This window comes from Hemiscyllium ocellatum, chromosome 36, assembly GCF_020745735.1.
Source record: "Hemiscyllium ocellatum isolate sHemOce1 chromosome 36, sHemOce1.pat.X.cur, whole genome shotgun sequence".
In the NCBI taxonomy this organism is placed as follows: Eukaryota; Metazoa; Chordata; class Chondrichthyes; order Orectolobiformes; family Hemiscylliidae; genus Hemiscyllium; species Hemiscyllium ocellatum.
The window spans coordinates 4,103,398-4,126,010 of NC_083436.1; the positions used below are offsets into that span (position 1 = coordinate 4,103,398).

General features: G+C 39.2%; 1 protein-coding gene across 1 annotated transcript in view; it reads left to right on the plus strand.

Moving 5' to 3' along the window:
- The window catches only part of glrbb (glycine receptor, beta b), a 216,188-nt gene that overhangs the window by 61,461 nt on the left and 132,114 nt on the right, over nucleotides 1-22,613 (plus strand). The window contains exons 3-4 of the mRNA XM_060851436.1: nucleotides 5,118-5,224; nucleotides 20,361-20,428. Coding sequence (XP_060707419.1) covers nucleotides 5,118-5,224; nucleotides 20,361-20,428 — 175 coding nt within the window. The remainder of the gene's footprint in view (nucleotides 1-5,117; nucleotides 5,225-20,360; nucleotides 20,429-22,613) is intronic.

The window sequence follows — 22,613 nt, forward strand, 5'->3', positions numbered from 1 at the left end:
CTCTGAAGTCATTAGTTAAACTAGTTAAATTACATAATACCAAACCCAGTATAACCTGCTCTCTGGTAAGTTCCAAAACATGCTGCTCTAGGAAATAATCACAAAAGCATTCTATAAACAGCTCATCCAAGTTACCATTGCTGATCTGATTTTTCAAGGTATGTAGATTAAACCTCCCCCCCCCCCGCCATGATCACTGTTGTCCCTTTGTAAAATAAACTCAAATTTTCTTCTTATATACTTTATGCTCCTAATCTCGTGAACTGAGGTTATTTCTAGCTAGTGTACCAATGATCAACAGTGCTACCCCTTCACTAAATTTTCTATTCTTCCTGAATGTCATGTACCTCCCTAATATTTGGGATTCAGTTCTCATCATCATGCATTCCAGGTCTTTGTAATAACCATCAAATCATATTTACTTAACTGGTTACGAACAATTTGTTTACTTTATGAATGATTAGTGTATTCAGACACATGGCCATTAATTTATCCTTTTTGATATCTTTGTAGCATTCAGCCTTGCCCATTTCTTAGGTTTATTCTTGTCCCTTTCTGCCCTTCATTGACCTTTGTTTCCCACATTACTGTTACTCGCATTGACTTCTTAATTTTATAAAGACAGTATTTATTTTCTGGTAAACAATACTGTTTTAAAGCAAGGAACTGTGGAAGAAGTTTTGAATTTTAAAAAAAGAATGAATGAATCTCGTGATTTATTTGCAAGGTGGCCTTCTTCAAGTCGTGGGGCAATAGACACCTTCGCTCTGTGAGCATGTGTCCATTATCCGTTTTGTTCAGTCAAACAATTTTAATTGAGTTTTTCTAACCAGGATATTGTGTACGTGTGTTGTTGTTTGTTTCGGAGTACTCTGCAGTCATAACAACTTCATTACTTCCTGATTGAGGGACGACAGCTTTGTACAGCTTGGCAGAAACCATCAATCTGTGAAAGATGACACATCTCTCTTACTCTCCCTTCTATAAGAAGTTAAAGGACATTCGAAGCAGCTAACCATTCTCTGTCTCTGTACATTCACTTCATCCTAGGAGAAAGGATATCCCCTTGAGAGATTCTGAAAAAGTGAATCTTCAATGGTGAATTAAGGGTTGAGAATCAGTGAGTCTTCAACCTCCTGTCCTCAAAGAGTTGAAAGGGAACAGAAACAAAATATCTCAATGATGCATGTAGTCCAAATTGGTGTTGAACTGTGCTTCCCTGACTTATTTTCCCAACCCTATCTGTAATATCTGTGTCTTATCATGTCTTTTTGTGTGGCTGTTTATATGAATGGGACTTTTTTGCCCAGTTGTGTGGAAAATTATAAATCTAAAGATTAAAAAAAGGTAGCTTTGCAAGTTAGTGATGGGGTTGATTGTTGTCAGCTAGTACTACTATGAATGTGTGAATGTCATGTTGTATCAAGGAACCATAAGAGTGTAGGGAAATTCAAGAGTACAACAGACTGAAGCATTTGGTATAAAGTAGATGAACTAACCTATCAAGGTAAATGAATATAATCTCACAGCCACTGCAGAAACATGGTTACAAAGAGATTAAAACTGAGAACTCAACATTCAGGGATTCTTGATATTTCAGAGAGACGAGAGGGATGGAAAAGATGGAAAAGCACTATTAATAAGAGATGAAATGAGGACAATTGTGAGTATGATCTAGACTCTGATGATGTACAGTCCATTTGGGTGAAAATACAAAAAACAGCCAGGGAATCAAGACTTGGCAAGAATGGTGTACAGATCCCCAAACAGTAGTCACTCTGTGGCAAAGGCTATAAATCAACAAATAATAGGAGCATGTAAAAAGAATAGTGCAATAATTATGGGTGACTTTAATCTTCATGTTGATTGGGTTAACCAAATTGGAATGAGTAGCTACAACAATGAATTTACAGTGTGCGCTTGGGGTAGTTTCCTAGCGCAACATGTCATGGAGCCAATCAGGGAGCAGGCTATATTGGATTTGGTAATAATATCGGTTTAATAATTGACTTCCAAGTAAAATATCCCACCCAGGAAGTAATGATGGTAACATAATAGAATTTAATACTCAGTTTGAGAATGAGTATCTTGGGTTGGAAACAGCTCTGTTTAACTAAAGTGGAAGCAATTACAAAGAAATGAAGTTAGAGTTAGCTAAAGTGAACTGGCAGATAGATTAGCAAAAATGAGTGTAAGAAAGCAATATTAGACATTTTTAAGGAAGTAATTCATAACTCTCAGCAAAATTACATCTCAGTACAGAGGAAACATTCTCAGAGAGGGACGAACCAACCATGGCTAACCAAGGAAGTTAAGCAGAGTAATAAATTGAAAGAAAAAGCATTGAAGAAGGCAAGGGTCAGTGACAGCCCAAAAGGCTAGGACAAATTCAGAATCCAGCAAAGGAGGACGATAAAGATAATGAAAGCGAGAGAAAATAAACTCCGAGGGAAAACTAGTGAGGGATTTAAGAACTGACAATAAGAGCTTCATTAAAAAGAAAGAGAGGTCAAAGTGAATTTGGGGAGGTAGTTTGCAAAACAAGGAAATGACAAAGGAATTAAACCGGTTGCATCAGTGTTTATGCGTGGAAGATACTTCGAACATTCAATTATTACTAAAGAATATGGGGGAGGAATTAAGTACGGTCACCACCACTAACAAAAAATTACTGGACAAATTAATGTGGCAAAAGGCAGATGAATCTCTTAGCCTACTGGCTTACATCTGGGATACACAAAGAGGCAGTTACAGAGATAGTGGATGCATTGGTTGTAAGTTTCCAAAAATCATCGTATTCTGGAGAAGTAGGGAAGGACTGGAAAACTGCCATTATGACGCTACTGTTCAAAAAGGGAGGGAGGTAAGAAATGGGTAACTATAGGCTGATTAGCCAACTATCTATTGTAGGAAAGATTTTGAATCAATTGTTAAGGAAGTAATAGCAAAACATTTGAAAAATCTTAATCTGATTAAGTAGAGTTAACATGGCTTCATGAAAGAGAAACTGTGCCTGACTAATTTATTAGAGTTTTTTGAGGCAGTTTCAATCAAAGTAGGTAGATGGGAACCAGCAGATGTGTTGTACTTGAACTTCTAGAAGGTATTCAATAATATAGCTCAAAAATGTTTAGTTTTAAGAACCAAAAAGTGTGGTGTTGGAAAAGCACAGCAGATCAGGCAGCATCTGAGGAGCAGGAGAGTAGATGTTTCGGGCATAAGTCCTTCATCAGGAATGTGGAGGGGAGAGGGGCTAAGAGATACGTAGGAGGGTGGGGATGGGAGGGAAAGAGGGTTGGGAAGGTGATAGGACGATGAAAGTGGGGTGATGGTGATAGGTCGGAGGGGAGGCTGGAGTGGTTAGGTGGGAAGGAAGATGGACAGATAGCACAGTTCAAGAGGGCAATGCTAAGTTGGAGGGTTGGATCTTGGATGAGGTGGGGAGAGGGGAGGTAAGGAAACTGGTGAGATCAACGTTGATGCCGTGTGGTTGGAGGGTCCCAAGGTGGAAATTCAAGGTGTCGGTGGCTTGGATTTAGCGGTGGAGACGGCACAGGACTTGGGAGATTGGGGGGGAGTTGGTGGTTGGCCACGGGACAGTGCGGTTGGTTGGTGCATGTGTCCCAAAGATGTTCCCTGAATTGTTACATGAATTGGCATCCTGTCTGACCAATGTAGAGGAGACCACATCAAAAGCAATGGACAAAGTAGATGAGGTGTTTGGATGTGCACAAATATCTCTCCTGGATGTGAAAGAATCCTTTGGGGCCTTGGACAGTGGTGAGGGGGAAGGTGTGGATGCAGGCTTTATACCTCTTGCGACAGCAAGGGAAGGTATCGGGTGTGCAGGGTGGGTTGCTGCAGGGTATGGACCGATTGACAGAGTCATGGAGGGCGTGGTCTCTGCAGAACACAGCTAAGGATGGCGAGGGAAATGTATCCCGGGTAATGGAGTCTGATTGTAGGTGGTGGCGGAGGATAATGCGCTGTATCCGGAGATTAGTGGGGTGAAAGGGGAGAACTGTGGTTGGAGGAGTGAGGTTCAAGGATGGAAAATAAAATAAGAACCCACAGTTTTGGACGTCACATATTGGTATGCATAGAGAATTGAAATAATAAATCAGGGTTAGGGATTCTTCCTTAAGTTCACAGCCCGTAACCAGGTTGGGGTTCTGCAGGGATTGGAGCTGGGACTGCAAATATTTCCAATATAGATTGATGACTTGGTAGAAGGAAGTGATTATATGATTGCCAAATTTGCATATGACACAAACATAGGTGGAAATACAGGTTGTGAGAGTGGTGCAGTTTATAGAGAGATATTGATAAGGTAAGTGGGCAAAAATGCGATGTTGGTCATTTTGGAAGGGAGAACAAAGGATTAGAGTAATGGAGAAAACTGCAGAAAGGAACAACATAAAGGGACTTGAGGTACTTGTGCACAAAACACAGGAAGCTAGAAAACAGTGCAGCAGGTAATCAGGAAGGCTAATGGAATGTTGGCTTTTATTTCAAATGGATTTGAGTGTAAGAGATGAGAAGTCTTACTGCAACTATACAAGGTGTTGGTGAGTCCTCATCTGCAGTACTATGAGCAGTTTTGGTCCCCATATTTAAGGAAAGGCATCATTTTATTGGAGGCAGTTCAGAGAAGGTTTACTGGGATGATCCCTGGTCGGGAGGGATTGTCTTGTGAGCAAAGGCTAAACGGGTTGGGACTCTACTCACTGCAATTCATAAGAATGAGAGGTGATCTCACTGAAAGTTAGAAGATTCTGAAGGGGCTTGACCAGGTAAATGCTGAGAGGAATGGAGAGTCTAGGACCAGAGGGAACAGTCTCAGAATAAAGGGGTGACACTTTAAGACTGAGATGAGGAATTTCTTCTCTGAGAGTTTTGGGTCTTTGGAACTGCTTTGTCACAAAGAGCTGTGGTGGTAGAATCTTTGTGTATATTTAAGATTCTTGATCAGAAGGGGAATCAAGGATTATGGGGAAAATGCAGAAAAATATGCATGAGGAATGTTGGATTGAGGGAACCAAACACTTTGCTCTTGTATGCATTTCTTATGGTGTTCCAAGCAAATTGAACATTCACAATGTTTTGTTTTGTTATAGTGAGCAGTCTGCTGAAGACCTTGCACGAGTACCTGCAAATTCCACCAGCAACATCCTCAACAGATTACTGGTCTCCTATGATCCAAGAATACGGCCAAATTTCAAAGGTTTGTGTCACTTCATGAGTAAGAACAGTAGCAGACATCCACCGTGCGGATTACATTTTATATAGAGTTCCTTGTGCAGATTTGTTAGCATAGCAGCAAATGCATTATAGGTAAGGGGTTATTTCATAGCCTTCAAGTGGCAATATATTGTGGTAATTGCTTTATTACATCAATTTTATCTTCATCCTGCCTAGTATTATAAATCAGTGTATTGGAGGTAATAAGGATGGTTAAAATGGAGGTTTATTGTGAGTGCAGGTTCATAATCAACATGACAAGTTGATTTTCACTCTCTGGCTCTAATCCATTTGAGATTTGGTGTATGAGTGAAGGGAGAAAGTCTAACAATTTGGAAACATCCTGCAAACCTTGGAAAATGAACAGCCAGCTGATACCAACATCATTGTGCCTTTACTTCCATAAATGATATTTATCATTTCAGATACATAGTTTACAATCACAAAAGGGATCTGCCTCATATCAACAGCGACATAGAGAAATAGTTGCTTTCTAGTGCCGAACTGAATCATTACAAACAAAGAGACATGAGTCAAAGCTTTTCTTCTCGTACTCATCAGGACTGATATGCAAGAAATCAGGTTTTGAAAGGGAATGTCAATCTATTCAACATGAGAAGCAAGTCCTCATTGTTTGGAGCATGTTACCATGGAGATGCAGCGGGATCTGTCAACTTACAGTCTTAGCTCGCCGATTTATAACTCAGGGCAGGCATACCCTAATTGCTGTGTTCCACACAGGAATGTCCTGACCAGCGATTGGAGGTCTGTGCTTGGGAAATACTATAAAATAATATGCTTCCTAGCTTGTAGTCACATGACCTCTACCATGTTGTTCTCCATACTGACATCCAATTTACAGCTAGTTCGATTAAAAACTCAGTTGAAGCAAGACTGTTGCCCTGCCAGCTTGTAACAGTTTCCATAATCGTTCTCCATGGGGAAATTGCAATTTATGTTAAAAACTCCTTATGCCTACATAAATTAAGGGCACTGTGTGTGATTACATGTAGTCTCTCCAGATGCAACTTATATGCACTACAAGCCTAATGCTCCAGCCTGGATAATTTGGTGTATATTGTTCAATAGCAGAATCATGTCTGGTGCTAGACATTATGTTCAGAGCTTTGTAAGGACAGGTTCCTTGAGCACAGTTGGTACATTTCCTTCTATGGACAGTTAAAGAGATATGCTGTTTGAAATGGTCTACCAGCGGTCGAAACACATGGCTTATGTACCTAGTATTGCACTTGAACTGAAATTCGTATACCACATTTCTCAAATGTGTGGCATGCGGAATGTCTTTTTAGCTTGATGGCAGTTCTCTGTAGAGAATACCATGTGTGTTCACTGCAAACTAGCAATGTGTGACAGCTAGCTTTGTCTGTTGTTCATGTTTTAAGACACCTCCCCCTTCCAGAGTAATTAAAGGTAGACTTGGCATTTTTCAGGGATTAGCATTACAGTAATAGGCCCTCTTGTGATTTTGCACAATATAGAGTGTGATGATTTAAAGAGAGTAGCCATTATCACACATGATACCTTTGAAACACAGTCTATCTTGGCAACAAGCTTACATGGTAAGCAGAAGTCCAGGGCTGCATTCATGAAACTGCCAATATGGTTGATCTGATTGCACATGGAACTGCCTAATTCCAACGTATATATTGACCAGTGAATGCAAATTTGTGGTAGATAGTAGTGGAGAACCTATTTCTCAGTTAACGAGTTGAGGAAAAGGAATTTATTTGCTTGCTCCATTACAGAGGTATATTTGAGTGCAGAATGGTGTTTATTAAATTGTGTGAAGTTTTTATTTTGATGCACTTGTGGATTTAAATATCACAGTTGTATTATTTCAGAAGTATACAAGGTGGTGGAAGGTCATGGTGATTCCATCTTTCTTTGAGCATTTTATTCCCTATCAATTGTAGTGTGCTGTCATCCTATATTAAACTGGAAGAGATATTGGTTGAATTCAAATTCAAGAATTACGATTATCTCACCATAAACTACCATCAAAAAAGATCCTGAGACCCTGAAAGTATACCTGTAAATCTGGCATACTGTGGAGCACATAACAACTTGGCATACTTCCATAAGCAATGTCACTGTCTGGTAACATCATAAACTCAAGCCAACTCTGGCAAGTGTAAACCAGACAAAGTGACAACAGTCGTCAGACTTAACAAAATCCATGTCATGCTGAATGACAAATTAAGGTTCTTATCAATAGGACCTGCTATGACACATGACTTCACAACTTCACAGAGGGCAAAATGCAGAGGTGGTTGTTGAATTTTTGTAGGGGTGGCGACCTTTGTATTATATATGGTATGGCTGACATTCCCCAACCCCACCCCCCCCAGCTCCACATGTATTGACTGTCCAAGGCAAAAAAAAGTGTATTATTGTATCATATTATCTCTTATTGTTTCTGGACGACACAAATTTGCAAAACACTTGAGCAAACTGCTGCAATCAATTTTGAGTGAATTTACCTCGTTCACTGCAAGACTCCTTCGCATTTGCAAAAAATGCTTCATATCAAGAGCAATAATCACCTATAACGTGCTAGCCCATTTACCAACTGACCATTCAACAATGCTGTTGGCATTTGCACTGAAAAACTCTTTCATAACAATCTAAATATGTCATAGAATCCCCACAGTGCATCAACAAATCACTTGGCCCATTGAATCTGAACTGACCTTCCAAAGAGCATTCCACTCAGACCTAGCCCCCCATCTTATACCCATTATCCTACATTTGCCACAGCCAATCCACCTAACTGTATCTTTGGGCTATGAGAGGAAACTGGAGCACCCAGTGGAAGCAGGATGTCTTTTTGCAGACGTGGGAGAACATGCAAATTCCATACAATCAATAAGGGCAGAATCAAATGTGGGTTCCTGGTACTGAGGCAGCAGTACTAACCATTGGGCTACTGTGTCACTTGTATCACCAGTGTCTGAACCTGTTTACAATGAACTCATGAGATTGGCAACTCCATAGTTGAGTTTAGTTTTAAAAATACTCCAAATAGATGGTTTTGCCATAGAGTCACTACTAGACCCAGAATGGTCTCAGCATGTTTATGTTTATGTTCCAGCTTTTGCTAACATCCAGCTTTTGGTAACCATATGAACTGCATCTTGATGCAGTGACCATTAACCTCTGACTCTTGACACATATCCAATAGTCTGTTTATACATTTGCAATATTTGAACCTGCAGCCACATTAAAAACAATTTTTATATATCTTAAAGGTCATTCTGCACTCAAATTTACTATTTGAAATGGAGCTAACAAAGAAGTTTCCTTTTAAAAAAACTTGCATCTAAATTTAAAGGGTAGTAGGGAAGGCAGATAGAATATTGGCCTTTATTTCAAAGGGAATAGAATATTAAAGTAGGGAGATTTTACTAAAACTACACCAGATACTAGTCAAACCATGGCTGGAATGCTCTGAAGGTTTGTGCCCCATTCAAGAGGAAACGTGTACTGGCACTGGAGGCAGTCCCACAGGTTTAACTGGTGATACCAGGTTATGGATGGACTGTTTTCATCAAAATATAGAAAATTGAGAGGCAGCCTTGTTGAAACACACAAAAATTGACAGTGTAGACATGGAAAGATTGTTTGACGTGGGAGAGTCTCAGAATAAGGGGCTACATATTTAAGATAGAGGTGAGGAGCAACCTCTATTCTCAGAGGGTAGTGAGTCTGTAACATTTTTTTTTACCACAGAGGGCTGTAGTTGGGTAATTAAATATATTTAAGACTGAAATAAACAGATTTTTAACCAGTATGCAAATCAAGTGATGTGAGGAAAAGACAATAAAATGGGATTGAAAATTATCAGATCATAATGATCTGATTGGCAGTTAGGACTGGATGGGCTGAGTGGTCTATTTCTGCTCCTATATGTTATGGCTAGATGGTAAAGTTGTGTTCACTGGTCAGCATACATGTTGGGATTCTTACACTTTAGCATGCTACAAAATCAACCTTTTTGGAAACTTTCTGAACAGAGCTGGAGCCATCTAAACATCATTTAAGTTTGATGAAGTCAAAACATATCCTTTATGATCATGGCTACCCTGATCAGATCAGCACTTGCTATTTATCATGAAAGAGCCAATGGCTGCCATATTTAGCTCTGAAAGGAACCCAGTGGCTGTGGAAGGGTAAGGTGTCTCAAAAATGAGCAACAAAAAAAGCTAGATGTCACACTCTGTTACTTTATTATAAACACATGAATGGCATTCTTCATTAACCCAATGCTGCCATCAAGACAAAAAGATATTCAACACAAATGAGAACTGTGATCCGAGTTGCAGCACCTGTTGCTTTCTGGTGAAGAGGCAGTAATACTCAAGGACTGAGTCAAACAATATACTCCTTTTCCTGTCTGTAGTTGACAGCATTCTAACCATACCCATGCTCCCACAACCCAGAACTGTGTCCAGTACTAATGTGATTCTGCTACTGGGCAAAATATATTATGTGTTGAGTTCAGTTGGTGCGGAATGGAAGGCTTGGGACTTTGGGAGTTTTACATCTCTCTTTAAAATCTAGGGTAGTTATTTCTAACATTTAGCATTTAAATAAGATTAGTTGTTTAAGTCAAATCTAAATTCTCAAGCTGTTCTCAAGCTTAACAAGGAAATGCACTATTCAGAACAGCTGTTGTGAAGATAGTTCAGTGTAAAACAAGTTCTTGAGCAATAGCAGAGCAGAGTTGCTTCATCTAAGTGGCAATCCATAAAAAATGTATGGCCTTTTGTCGTCATTGCGTACAGCTGGCAAAGAATGCCAGGTTTGGGAGTTTGGTGAATTGGGTGAAGAACATTTACTTTTATATATCTTCCCACACAATATGGGAGTATGTCACTTCATCTGCCAAGAACCAGTGCAAACAGTTGAAAATCTGAGTGAATAATAAGAATGGCATTAAAGGATAATTCAGCTAGTTGGGTGGTATATGCTTAGTATAACTTTCTGTTATTAAGTGCTATTAACATTTAACAGATACAGATAAATTTTGGTTTAAGAAAAAAAAATTGTGAGATTTAAATTAATTAGTTGCGTTTAGCTAGCCAATGTACAAAACATAAAGAGATGGGCATTGTATCACAGTTGTGGATTGTGGGAATTTCTGAACCTGAAAGTAGTCCAGGATAAACATGTCTGTGGAAAATGCCTAAGCCTCCAGGAACTTCAACTCAAAATTATTGAATTGGAGGATAGGTTGAAGACATGGTGATGCCACTGAGGCTTCCAGGACACTTAGTTCTAGAAGGCAGTCACACACTTTTAGAGCAATAGGTTGACTGCACCTATTGAGGGACATTAGGATTTGACCTTAAGGAAGGCAGGTAAGGGATCAGGAGATACTATAGTCTGAAGTTTCAGCCCTTTCAACTATCTAACAAGTTTGAGGTGTTTCATTTTTGTGGACGAAAGGAAGCTGTTGGGAGAAGCAGCAGATGAAACTGGCATCTTGGTTCAGCACACCTTACAAGTTGAAGGGGTAGTAGTAAGAAGAAATGCAGTGATGGTCAGGGATAGTCTATTGAGGGGCATGGATACCATTCTCTGCATGAAAGATTGGAGTTCAGAAGGCTGTGTTGCCTGCCTGGTATTGGGTTCAAAACATCTGCTCTGCTGGGAAGGAACTTATAGTGGACTAAGTGATCCAGTGGTTGCTGATTGCTGTGCAGATAGCAATGACATAGGCAGAGTTAGAAAATAAGAGAGTGAGGAATAACAATAAGCTAAAAAGTAGAGCCTCAAAAGTTATAATCTCTGGTTTATTATGTGAGTGACATCCAAATTTTCATAGGGTGCATAAAGTTATTGAGATGTAAGAGTGTCTCTCGGACATGTAGAGTAAGTATGGTTCAGTTTTTGAGTATTGGCAGTGGTATTGTAAAATATGGAGAACATCATTGGGACTGGCTGTACCAGCTGTGGCTTAACCAGTGTCTCATACGTCTCAATCATAACTTCCCAGATCATACATTCTTTGCCACAGCTAATAAAGACAAGTATTCCATAGGCCACCTTAGCTATCCTATTTATGTCTCTTCAAGGATTTATATCCATGTATACCAAGTCCCAGTTATCCTCAGTACAATCCAAAGTCCTACCATTCATCATGTCCTGCCTTGCCTTGTTAGTCCTCCCAAAATGCATTACTCACACTTTCATGAATCAACCACCAGTGATTTTTTCATGCCCTTTTTTTGCTCTCCCATTTCTTTTTTTAAAAATCCTGTGCACTTTCTGTACTCCTGTAGGGTTTCTATTGTGTTTTGGTCCATGATATGTACTATAAGCTTCCCTTTTCTCCTTCAAGTAATTTTCTCCATTCCTTGAAATCTAGGGTTCTCTGGACAGCTTGCACTGTTATGACAGTAAGACCAGTCTATCTGTATCTTCCTGTAGTCTAAGGATTTATTCCTTGCTGTTTACATACCACCAACTTTTAGGTCATCTGCAGATTTACTAATAAACCCCCTATGTTTGCATCTAAGACATTGCTGTATACAACAAACAGCAAGTTGCAAAGCATGAAACTCTGTGGAAAACCTCTGGAAAGAGACTTCAAGTCACAAAAAGCATCTTGAACCTGCACATCAGCTTCCTGCCAATAAGCCAGTTTTGGATCCAGTTTCCCAATTGCCCTGGCTGCCATGGTCTCACATTCTTGACTAGTCACCCCTGCAACACCTTTCCAAAAGCCTCACTGACGTCTGTGTAGATTACACCAAATACATTACGATCATCCATGCACCTAGTCATTTCCTCAAAAAATTCACTCATATTTTTAGACATGATCACCCCCTTCCAAGGCATGCTGACTATCCTAGATTAAACCTCTCAGAAATTCTGTTCCTCAAAAATTTTTCTAATAGTTTCCCTACCACTGATGTTACACTCATTGTCTTCCAGTCATTTGGCACCCCTCCTGTGTCCAGAGAGAATTTGAAAGTTTCTACAATATATTGTTCTGCATTGTGGTAAATTTAGATGAAAAGTATTAATTTAAACCTCACCTATATCTTCCAGTTTCAGACACAGTGGTTGGCCTATTTTCCCTGGTTGTCCCCTTGCCTCTAAGATACTTTTTAAACTGCCTTTAGATCATCAGTTATTTTACGCCATTATTTTATTCAAGCCCCTTCTTTGCTCTCCTAATTTATTTTTTAATAATTTCTGCATTTTCTCTACTCCTCTAGGGTTTCCATTTGTTTTTGGTCCATAAGCTTCACTTTTGTATTTCCTACCCATCCAGTACATTTCCTTGACATCCAGAGTTCCCCAGACGTGTTTACTACACCCTTCACAATTACAAGAACGTATTAACCTGTTCTGTTGCACTTTCACTATTGCTTTTTAAAATGACAATCCAAAGAACAATACAGCAGAGGAACAGGTCCTTCAGCGCTCCAAGCCTGCATTGCCACATTTAGCCCTTCCATACTAAAACTGTCTTCACTTACAGGGTCCGTATCCCTCTATTCCCTTCTGATTCATGTATTGGTCCAGGTGCTTCTTTGAATGCTGCTATTGTATCTGCTTCCATCACCTCCTCTGGCAGTGTGTTCCAGGCACTCACCACCCTTTGTTTGGAAAAATCTGCCTTGCACATCTCTTTTAAACATCCCCTCACACCTTGAACCTGTGTCTCCTACTAATTAACTCCTCCACCCTTGGAAAAAGCCCTCACTTTCCATGCCATATGCAGTCTTTTAAACTTCATCAAATTGCCCCCTCAACAACCTGCACTCCAGTGAATACAAACCCCCCCAATGTATACAATTTTTCTTCACAGTTAAAATCCCCGATACTAATGAAAATCCCGGTAAAGCCTTTACTGTACCCTCTCCTAAGTATCTACATCCTTCTGATAGTGTGGTGACCAGATATGTATGCAGTATTCCAAATGAGGCCTAACTAAAGTTCTATAAAATGGCAACATAATTTGCCTATCCTTATACCCAATGTCCCTTCCAATGAAGGCAAGCATGCCATAGACCTTTTTTACTACCTTATCTTCTTGTACTGCCACCTTCAGTGATTGTTTCGGTTGCATGTCGAATATGCTGGTCCTTTCATGGGTTCAATAATCTTGGTCATTGTGGACACTCATTCAGAGTGGTTGGAAGTGCATAAAGTTTGTTCAGTAAATTCCGGGATGACAATTGAGAAGCTGCAAACATCATTTTCGATACGCAGAGTCACAGAAGTATCGGTCACTGACAATGGGACATAATTTACCAGTAGGGAATTTAAATATTTCCTAAAGTCAAATGGCATTTGGCTGAGTGGTGACCTTATAAAATCATGAGAGACATATATAGGGTGAATAGCCAAGGTCTTTTTGTTAAGGTAAGGGCGACTAAAACTAGAGGGCGTAAGTTTAAGGTGAGAGGGGAAAGATTTAAAAGGGTTGTAAGGGGCAACCTTTTCATAGAGGGTGGTGCTTGTATGGAATGATCTGCCAGAGGACGTGGTGGAGGCTGGTATAATTACAACATTTAAAAGACATTGAGATGTATATATGAATAGGAAGGGTTGAGAGAGATATGGACCAAGTGCTGGGAAATGGGACTGGATTAATTTAGGATATCTGGTTGGCATGGACAAATTGGACAGAAGGGTTTGTTTCCATGCTGTTTAACAGTATGAATCTTAAGAATAGCAAGCTAACTACAGGTCAAGGGGCAGCATTATTTATCATGGTGCAGCAGATAGAGATAACTTTGGTTCAGGAGATCACAATGTTGACTGGGTTTGGGTAGAAATGAGGAATGTTAGAGAAAGGGGAAAATGTTAGAGAGTAGTCTACAGGCCCACTAATGGTAACAATAATATCGGAGACCATATAAGAAGAAACATTGGATGCATAAAGAGATGGGAATAAACATGGTTGATTTCAATCCATGTATTGCTGAAAGAAAAAGGAATGAGGAGAAGAGGGTATAGAAGCAGGGGTAATATGACAAAAAACCTTTACATTTGCAAGTAGTTATGGTATGAAATGCAGTACCTAGAAGTACAGTGGAGGCAGGTTTGAGTGAGGGATTTGAGAGCACATCGGATGATTTATAGATTCCCCTATAGTGTGAAAACAGGCCCTTCAGCTCAATAAGTACACACCAGCCCTCCAAAGAGTAACCCACCCGATTCCTCTCCTACTCTACATTTACCCTAGGTTAATGCACACAGCCTACACATCCCTGAACACTACGGGTAATTTAGCATGGCCAACTCACCTAACCTGCACAGCTTTGGATTGTGGGAGGAAACCGGAGCATCTGGAAGAAGCCCACTCAGGCACAGGGAGAAAGTGCAAACTCCGCACAGACAGTTGTCTGAGGTGGGAATTGAACCCAGGTCCCTGGCACTGTGAGGCAATAGTGTTAACCAGTGAGCCATTGTGCCACCCTGGATAAAAATAACGTACAAGACAGAGGATTGGCACTTGATAATGATCCTCATTTAACAAGTAGATGTGGGCACAACAGGCCAAATGGCATCCTTCTGCACTGTAACACTTTATTTTTGATTCTGTGAACTGAAGATATTGATTATTATGGGTAGCCTGGATAAGGAGTTGTAGACTGCTTTGGAGATGATGTCTTCTAAAATGAATCCGATAGCAAATTATATGAGACTTTTTGCATGCAATATGATGGGATTAATTAACAATCCTGGAGTAAAGGCATGAGTAACCAAAATTTGATTGAAATATACATCCAGCTTGAAAAGGAGAAGGGCCTAAAACTAGCATCTTAAGCTTAAATTAGTGCAATTATATTGGCCAGATGTGTGATTTTCTCCAGCATTCTATATTTATTCCAGATTTCCAGCATCTGTACCATTCTATTTTTATCAGAAATGTGTACATCTCAACAGAATCACCCCTCATTCTTATAAGTTCTATTGAAAAAAGTCAATTCTGTTCTTGATGCGCCAACCCAATCATCCTGGGAATCAGTCAAGTGAATCTCTTTTGAACTACCTCCAAAGGCTATACATAATTTAAGTATAGGGACCAGTACTGTACACTGAATTCTACGCAGAGCCTCACCAACACAGGTGTCGTAAGACTTCTAAACTCCAGTCCACTAGTAATAAAGACCAAAATTCCATTTGCCTTAATACTTGCTGCACTTTTATGCCATTTTTGTGTTTTATGCACAAAAACATCCAAACCGCTCTGTGCTACACTTATTTAGAGTTTCTCTCTATTTTAAATAATATTCTCCCTTTTGATTCTTCACAACAAATTGTATAACCTCACGTGTTCCTACATCAAACTCCACTGTCAAGTGCCTACTTACTCAATCTACTTACATCTTCATCACAACATGGCTTCCCATTGATATTTGCATCATCAACAAATTTCACCCCTTCCCCATCCTCCTTATTAACGTAGTTAGTAAATAAATGATGCTGTTGGACTAATATTTGCGGCAATGCACTTAAATGGTTTTAAAAGAAACTGTTAATCCCAGCCTTCTATCCCTTATGGGTTAACCAGTCCTCAATCCATGTACTGGACTACATTATTTCCAGTATTGTGAACAATAATAATAATTTCTGCAATAATCTTTTATGAGCCATCTTATCCCATGCCTTCTGAAAATCCAAATGCACTACATCCCATGAATCTCACTTTATCAATCCAGCTTGTTATAACCTTAAAGGACTCTAGGAAATTTCTCAAACATGACTTCTCTTTCACAAAGCCATGTTGACCCTCTTTCATTGAGGTAAGCTTTTGTAAATGAATTATTTCTTTCCTCATAATAGATTCTAGAATTACCCCAATTTTCATTGTTAGGCTAACTGCTATGTACTTTCATGCTTCATATATCTTTCTTCTTGAACAGCCGCGTCACATTAGTCATTTACCAATCTCTCAGAACCTTCTCATAATCCAGTGAGTTCTATATTATATTGTCCAATTCCTCCACTCACTCTGAAGCAACTACCTTTGAAATCTTTGGATGCAGGCTATCAGGTTCTGATGACTTTACATACCTTTAGGTCAGTCCGATGTCAGCGCAGAAGTAGGCCATTCAGTCCATTTAGTATGCTCCACCATTCAATGAGATCAGGGCTGGTCTGACAATCTTAAACTATATTTCTTAGTTTCTCAATCCTTTATTCCCTTACTGATTAAAAATGTATCTCAGTCTTGAACAAATTTCACAGCACAACCTCTGTTGTAAAGAATTCAAAAGGTTCACCACCCTCCTCATCTTTGTCTGAAGTAGATGACCACTCATTCTGAGATTATGCTCTTCCGTCCTGGTCACCCACTAGCGGAAACTATCTTTATGCATTTAGCCTTTCAAGTCAACTAAGAATCATATATGTTTCAATAAGGTCATGCCTCATTCTTGTATTCTCCAGTGAATACAGTCACAGCTACTCCAATTGTCCTCCAATCAAAATGGATAGCCACATACTTATCCACATTAAACTTAATGTGCCAAATTTTGTCTCATTTACCTAACATATCCATATCCATTTGTAAATTTCATATTTCTTTATTGCAAATTACTTTCCGCCAATTTTCATGTTATCTGCAAATTTGGCTGCAGTACATCCTGCTCCCACATCGAAGAGATTAAAATACATTTTGGTTAGCAAATCCTCTATTGAATTCATGTTATCTTACCTTATGTGTTAACTTTTTGTTTGGCACCTTATCCAATTCCTCACTTCAAGTCATATTGGCAATAATTGTGGCCCCAGTCTGATCCCTGTGACACTGTTTATTTCAATTGGTTTGTCCCTCATGATAGACATGATGTGGAGATGCCAGTATTGGACTGGCTCGGACAAAATTTAAAAAATCACAACTCCAGGTCCAATAGGTTTAATAGGAATCACGAGCTTTTGGAGCACTGCTTCTTCATCAGGTAACCTGTGGAGCAGGGACATAAGTCACAGAATTCATAGCAAAAGTGTCGTGCAACTGAAATGCTATACTGAACAAACCTAGATTGCTGTTAAGTCTCCCATCTTTTTGAATGGCTTGCCGGTTTCGATTCATTAATATGTAAATCCCAGAACTACTTTTAAGTCACGTTCTTGAGATGACTTAAGGTCGCATCTCGGCTCAAGCCAATGCATTAAAAGAGTGAAGTTAGAGTCTGTATGTATCCCAGTCTTGAATCAGACTAGTTCTATTTCCAAAGTAGGACTTTATAAAATGTCACATGGATTGACTACTTGCATTGACTGCCTGCAACCTGTTCTAAAAGATGGAAGACTTAAAAGCAATCTAAGTTTATTCAATATATAGTTACAGTTGCATGACACTGTAACCTTTTGCTATAAATTCTGTCTTATGATCCTGCCCCTCAGCTACCTGATGAAGGAGCAATGCTCCAAAAACTAGTGCTTCCAAATAAACCTGTTGGACTATAACCTGGTGTTGTGTGATTTCAACCTCATGGTAGAGACACTGGACAAAACAGAATATTGGAATTTTTTTTAAAGACTTGCGAAAAGAATTCAAATTCACTTTCTTATCTTTAGGCCAATTGCATCCTCAGAAACACCTAAGCCTCAGTGAGGAGTTACCATATAATGGTCTCTTGCTCAGGGTCAGGCTGGAGCGATTGCCATCAGTTTCCTTTCAGTGTATATCTACACAGTTGCTAAATTTTTTTTTAATCAGTTAGCATGTCTCCCTGAGACACCTAAACCAAACTGCAAATTCAATGTCCAGCAAACCTTCAGCATCAACTGCCACTTTTAAATGGCTTTGTATAATTCAGTGCTACTAAAACAGAAACTTTTAAAGTGTTCAGAGAACTTTGACCTTCTCCTCTCTTTCAAACTTCTTGCCATTCTTTAACACATTTATGAATGGAGCCAGTAGAAAGCTGGAATTTAGAGCAAACTTCCAACAGAATCCACTCATGCCTCTATGCCTCAAACTCTCTGGTTTTGTCTTCGGCACTGGACAATCCAAGATGGCCCCTATTTTTACTTCTGTAGGAGCTGACTTTAGTGGTGGGTATGTTGTTGAGGTGATTCTGAAAGAGAGGATTTACTTGTATATGGAGAGGCAAGGAATGATCAGGAATAGTCAGCATGGTTTTGTGCGAGGAAAATCAGATCTCACAAACTTGATTGAGTTTTTTGAGGAAGTAACCAAAAAGATTGAAGGTAGAGCAGAAGACATTATTTACTTGAACTTTATTGAAGCCTTTGATAATGGCAGACTAATTAGTAAGGTTTGATCACATAGGATTCAGGGTGAGTTTGTCAGTTGGGTACAAACGTGAGCTGCATGACAGGGTGGTGTGTAGTTTCTCGAATTGGAGGCCTGTGACCAGTGGGTTTCCACAGGGATCAGCACTGGGTCCACTTTTGTTTTCCACTTATGTAAATAATTTGGATGAGAATATCGAAGGCATGGTTAAGTTTGTGGATGACACCATCATGGGTGGTATAGTGGACAGTGAAGAAGGCTGTCTAAGATTACAAAAATCTTGATCAATTGGGTTAAAGGGCTGAGAGTGGCAGGTGAGGTTTAATTTGGATAAATATGATGCATTACAATTTGGTAATACAAAGGACAGGACTTATACAATTATAGCAAGGCCCTGGGTGGTGTCGTAAAACAGAGACCTAGGGGTTCAGGTATATAATTCTTTGAAATTTGCATCAGAGGTAGACAGGGTGATTTAAGAAGGTGTTAAGCAAGCTGGTCTTCATGATTCAGTCCTTTTGAGTTTAGGAGTCGGGATGTCATGTTGAGGTTGTACAGGACATTTATGAGCCCTCTTCAGGAGTATTGTATGGAGTCCTGCTTACTCTCAATAGGACGGGTATTATTGAATTGAAGAGGGTTCAGAAAAGATTTACCAGGATCTTGGTGGGAGTGGAGAGTTTGAGCTATGCAAATAGTCTGAATAGGTTGGGACTCTTTTCCCTAGAGCGTAGGAGGTTGAGGGCTGACTCTATGGAGGTTTATAAAATCATGAGAGGCAAAGAAAACTGCCTTTTCCCTCAGGTGGGGAATTCAAAACTAGGGTGCATACTTTTAAGCTGAGAAAAGAAAGATTTGAAAAGGACATGAGGGGCAACGTTTTCCACAATGGTTAGTGTGTAGAATGAACGGACAGAGGAAGTGGTGGATGCAGGTACAGTTACAAATTTAAAAGACATTTGGATAAGTGCATGAAGAGGAAATGTTTGGAGGGATATGGACCAAGTGTAGACAGGTGGGACTGGTTTAGTTTGAGAATATGGTTGGCATGGACTAGTTGGACCAAAGGGACTGTTCCCATGAGGTATGATTCTATGACTGTGTGGCCAATTGGCCCTTTCTCATAGATGTGCCTAAAAAAATCACATTGGTTTCACCAAAATCATTTTTTGTCAAGTTTATGACCAAATTGGCTATGTGTTATAAATATGCTTCCCAAATTTGGTTGACTAGAGCTAAATTATCAGCTACAACTGTGATGCTCTGTTGATTAATCTTCAGGAAGTTAGTGTGTGTTTTTTTTTCATTCTAAAAGGTATGATTTTACATTGTAAATCTGGATAAACTTTGTCAAAAACTGGTATCTCTTTGGCAAAATTGGTCAATGAAACTTACACATATCCCTTTAATAAGTTGTGTAATGATCCTTGCTTGTTAAATCCACCCAATAATGACCTCCAGTTGTTGAATTAGATACATATCTACATTTGTTACCATACTGACTCTGACCTTGTGTCTAAATTCAGATGAACTGAGTCCTTTAGTTTAACTTGGGGCATCTGTAATGGCAAACAGTAGCAAGGGAATCCCTGAATCACAATCGTAATATCATTTCTGATAATAAGCTCTAATCAAGTCTTTAAAATTTCATGCTGTCTTTCTAGCACCTCTTGTGATTTTGGATGATAAATAAAGATGCAATTGTTTGATTCCTAAATTAGTTATATTTTTGAATATTTATGACATAAAATTTATGACATAAGAATTATCATCTGTGTGCTAATTAATCTAACTTTTGTCTAAATTACAAATGTTCTTGTAGGTTTTTAGTACTTATCCTGTGAAATTAATCATTCTTTGTTTCTAGATATTCCAGTTGATGTACAAATAAATATTTTCATTAACAGCTTTGGGTCGATACATGAAACAACTATGGTAAGATTTGCTTACAAACCTAAGAAATACAGGCTTGCTTAATGAGAACTCCATATCCTTTTTAAATACTGTGTAACCAATTAAAACAAGGCTTATTTATATTTTTGCAAAGATATATAATAAGCAAAAATGAAAATTACATAAATGATTGTATTACCGTTACAGGAATGAAGTAGCTATTTTCCTTAAAATCGTTTGGGAGGGGTGAATCTTGGACTTGTTGGAACACTGGAACTCCAGTGATAAATGTGTAGCCTGAAACAAAGGGAAATCAGACCTTCATTAAGTTCCTTCTCTCTCCATCGGAAGCGCTTTAACCCTTATTATTATTCTGGTTTGCATCCATCTTTAATGAGACAGGCTCAGGAATCCACATTTACTGGGGAAGTTGGGAAGAAAATGAAGTTTTCATTGAGTATCAATCATTCAGTGTTCCTGCCCTAAACTGATTCTTACATGTCTTGTGGAGTGAACAATGATGGGATGGCCAATGAAGGACAAAATACAGATTAGTGCAGAGAAGCAGTGGTCAGGTTAATCACTGCACATCCTGCGACTTTGTCCACAATATCACTTAATGTTTGGCAGGATCATGGAGAGAATTTTGATCCTTAAATGGCCTTCAAGATTGCAAAGTGCTAAACAGCCAATTAGATACTTTTATGGTGTTGTACCTTTAGAAATGTGGCAAGTATACTGCACCTAGCATTTGCCTCGCAAATAATGAGATAATTCTCAAGTAATTCTTTTTAATGATTAGATTAGATATCTTAAAGTGTGGAAATAGGCCCTTCGGCACAAGTCCACACCGACCCTCCGAAGAGTAAACCACCCAGACCTATTTCCCTACATTTACCCCTGACTAATGCACCTAACACTATGGGCTATTTAGCATGGCCAATTCACCTGACCTACACATCTTTTGGAATGTGGGAGGAAACCTGAGCACCTGGATGATACCCACGCAGACACTGGGAGAATGTGCAAACTCCACACAGACAGTCGCCCGATGTGGGAATCAAACCCGGGTCCCTGGCGCTGTGAGGTAGCAGTGCGAACCACTGAGCCACCGTGCTGCCCATGGTGATATTATTGAACTATACAAAATCATGAGGAACATAGATAGAATGTTATGTGTAGAATAAATATTGGCATTTAAGCTGGAGAGAACTCTGCTTTTCAGCAGTAAGTTGTTCCACAGGTATTTCAGCCTTGATTTTGTAATCAAATCTTCATAATAGGATTTGAGTGAATTAAGTTTGATTCCATAATTTACTTCAGTAGGATTATATCCTTACGGACAGCAGTTATAGGAGCTGGCATTTACAAGTAATGCTTCACAAAAACAAATCGTGCCAACCCCTGAATGGGGCTAAATTTGGAGATGAGTTGGGAGGCAGCAGGGTTGACAACATGGGTGTGTGTGTGTCTGTGTGTCTGTGTCTGCCTGCCTGCCTGCCTGCGCCTGCCTGCCTAATGTTGGCCTGCTGTCATGGCATTTTGCAAGTGGCTGCCCACTAAGTGTTGAGCATTTAAAGGAAATCCTTGGCTTATATGTGGATACTTAAACAAGAATTTGAAGAAAATCCTAAGATCCTGTACCGATGCACCCTTGTACCTAAGGTGGAACTGTAAGTGGTGTCTTTGTAATCTTTTCACTGCACTTATGTGACTGCATCTGGCAATAATTGTAATTCTAAAAGGAAAATCCACATCCTATTTATTGCCGGTGTGAAACCAAGTGGTGGGACTAGTGTCTTAAACAACAAAATTAAACTATGCACTTTATTGGTACCAAGAATTATACAGTTTATTGATTCTGTGTGTTTTGCACTGCAGTACAGTTCTGAGAATTAGATTTACACCAATGTAATAAATTGAACAATGTAATGTATAATGTTATGACCACAAAGCAGACCACCAGTTTTTTAAAAAAATATGATCTGACTGAGGACTAGTAACTTGTTTTTAAAGTATACAAAGTGTCATATCCAGGAATTTAGTAAGAGAATAAAGTCACAAGATTCCAGAGTTTTAAACAAACAACTATGAACTTTACAAAGTTAGAACAGTAATATAATCTGCAGTTTGTGTTGTAACACCCAGAATTACCATTATATAAATAAACAAATTGTGATCAAACATTGCATTAAACACTAGAAATGGCTATGTTGGATCCCATGGA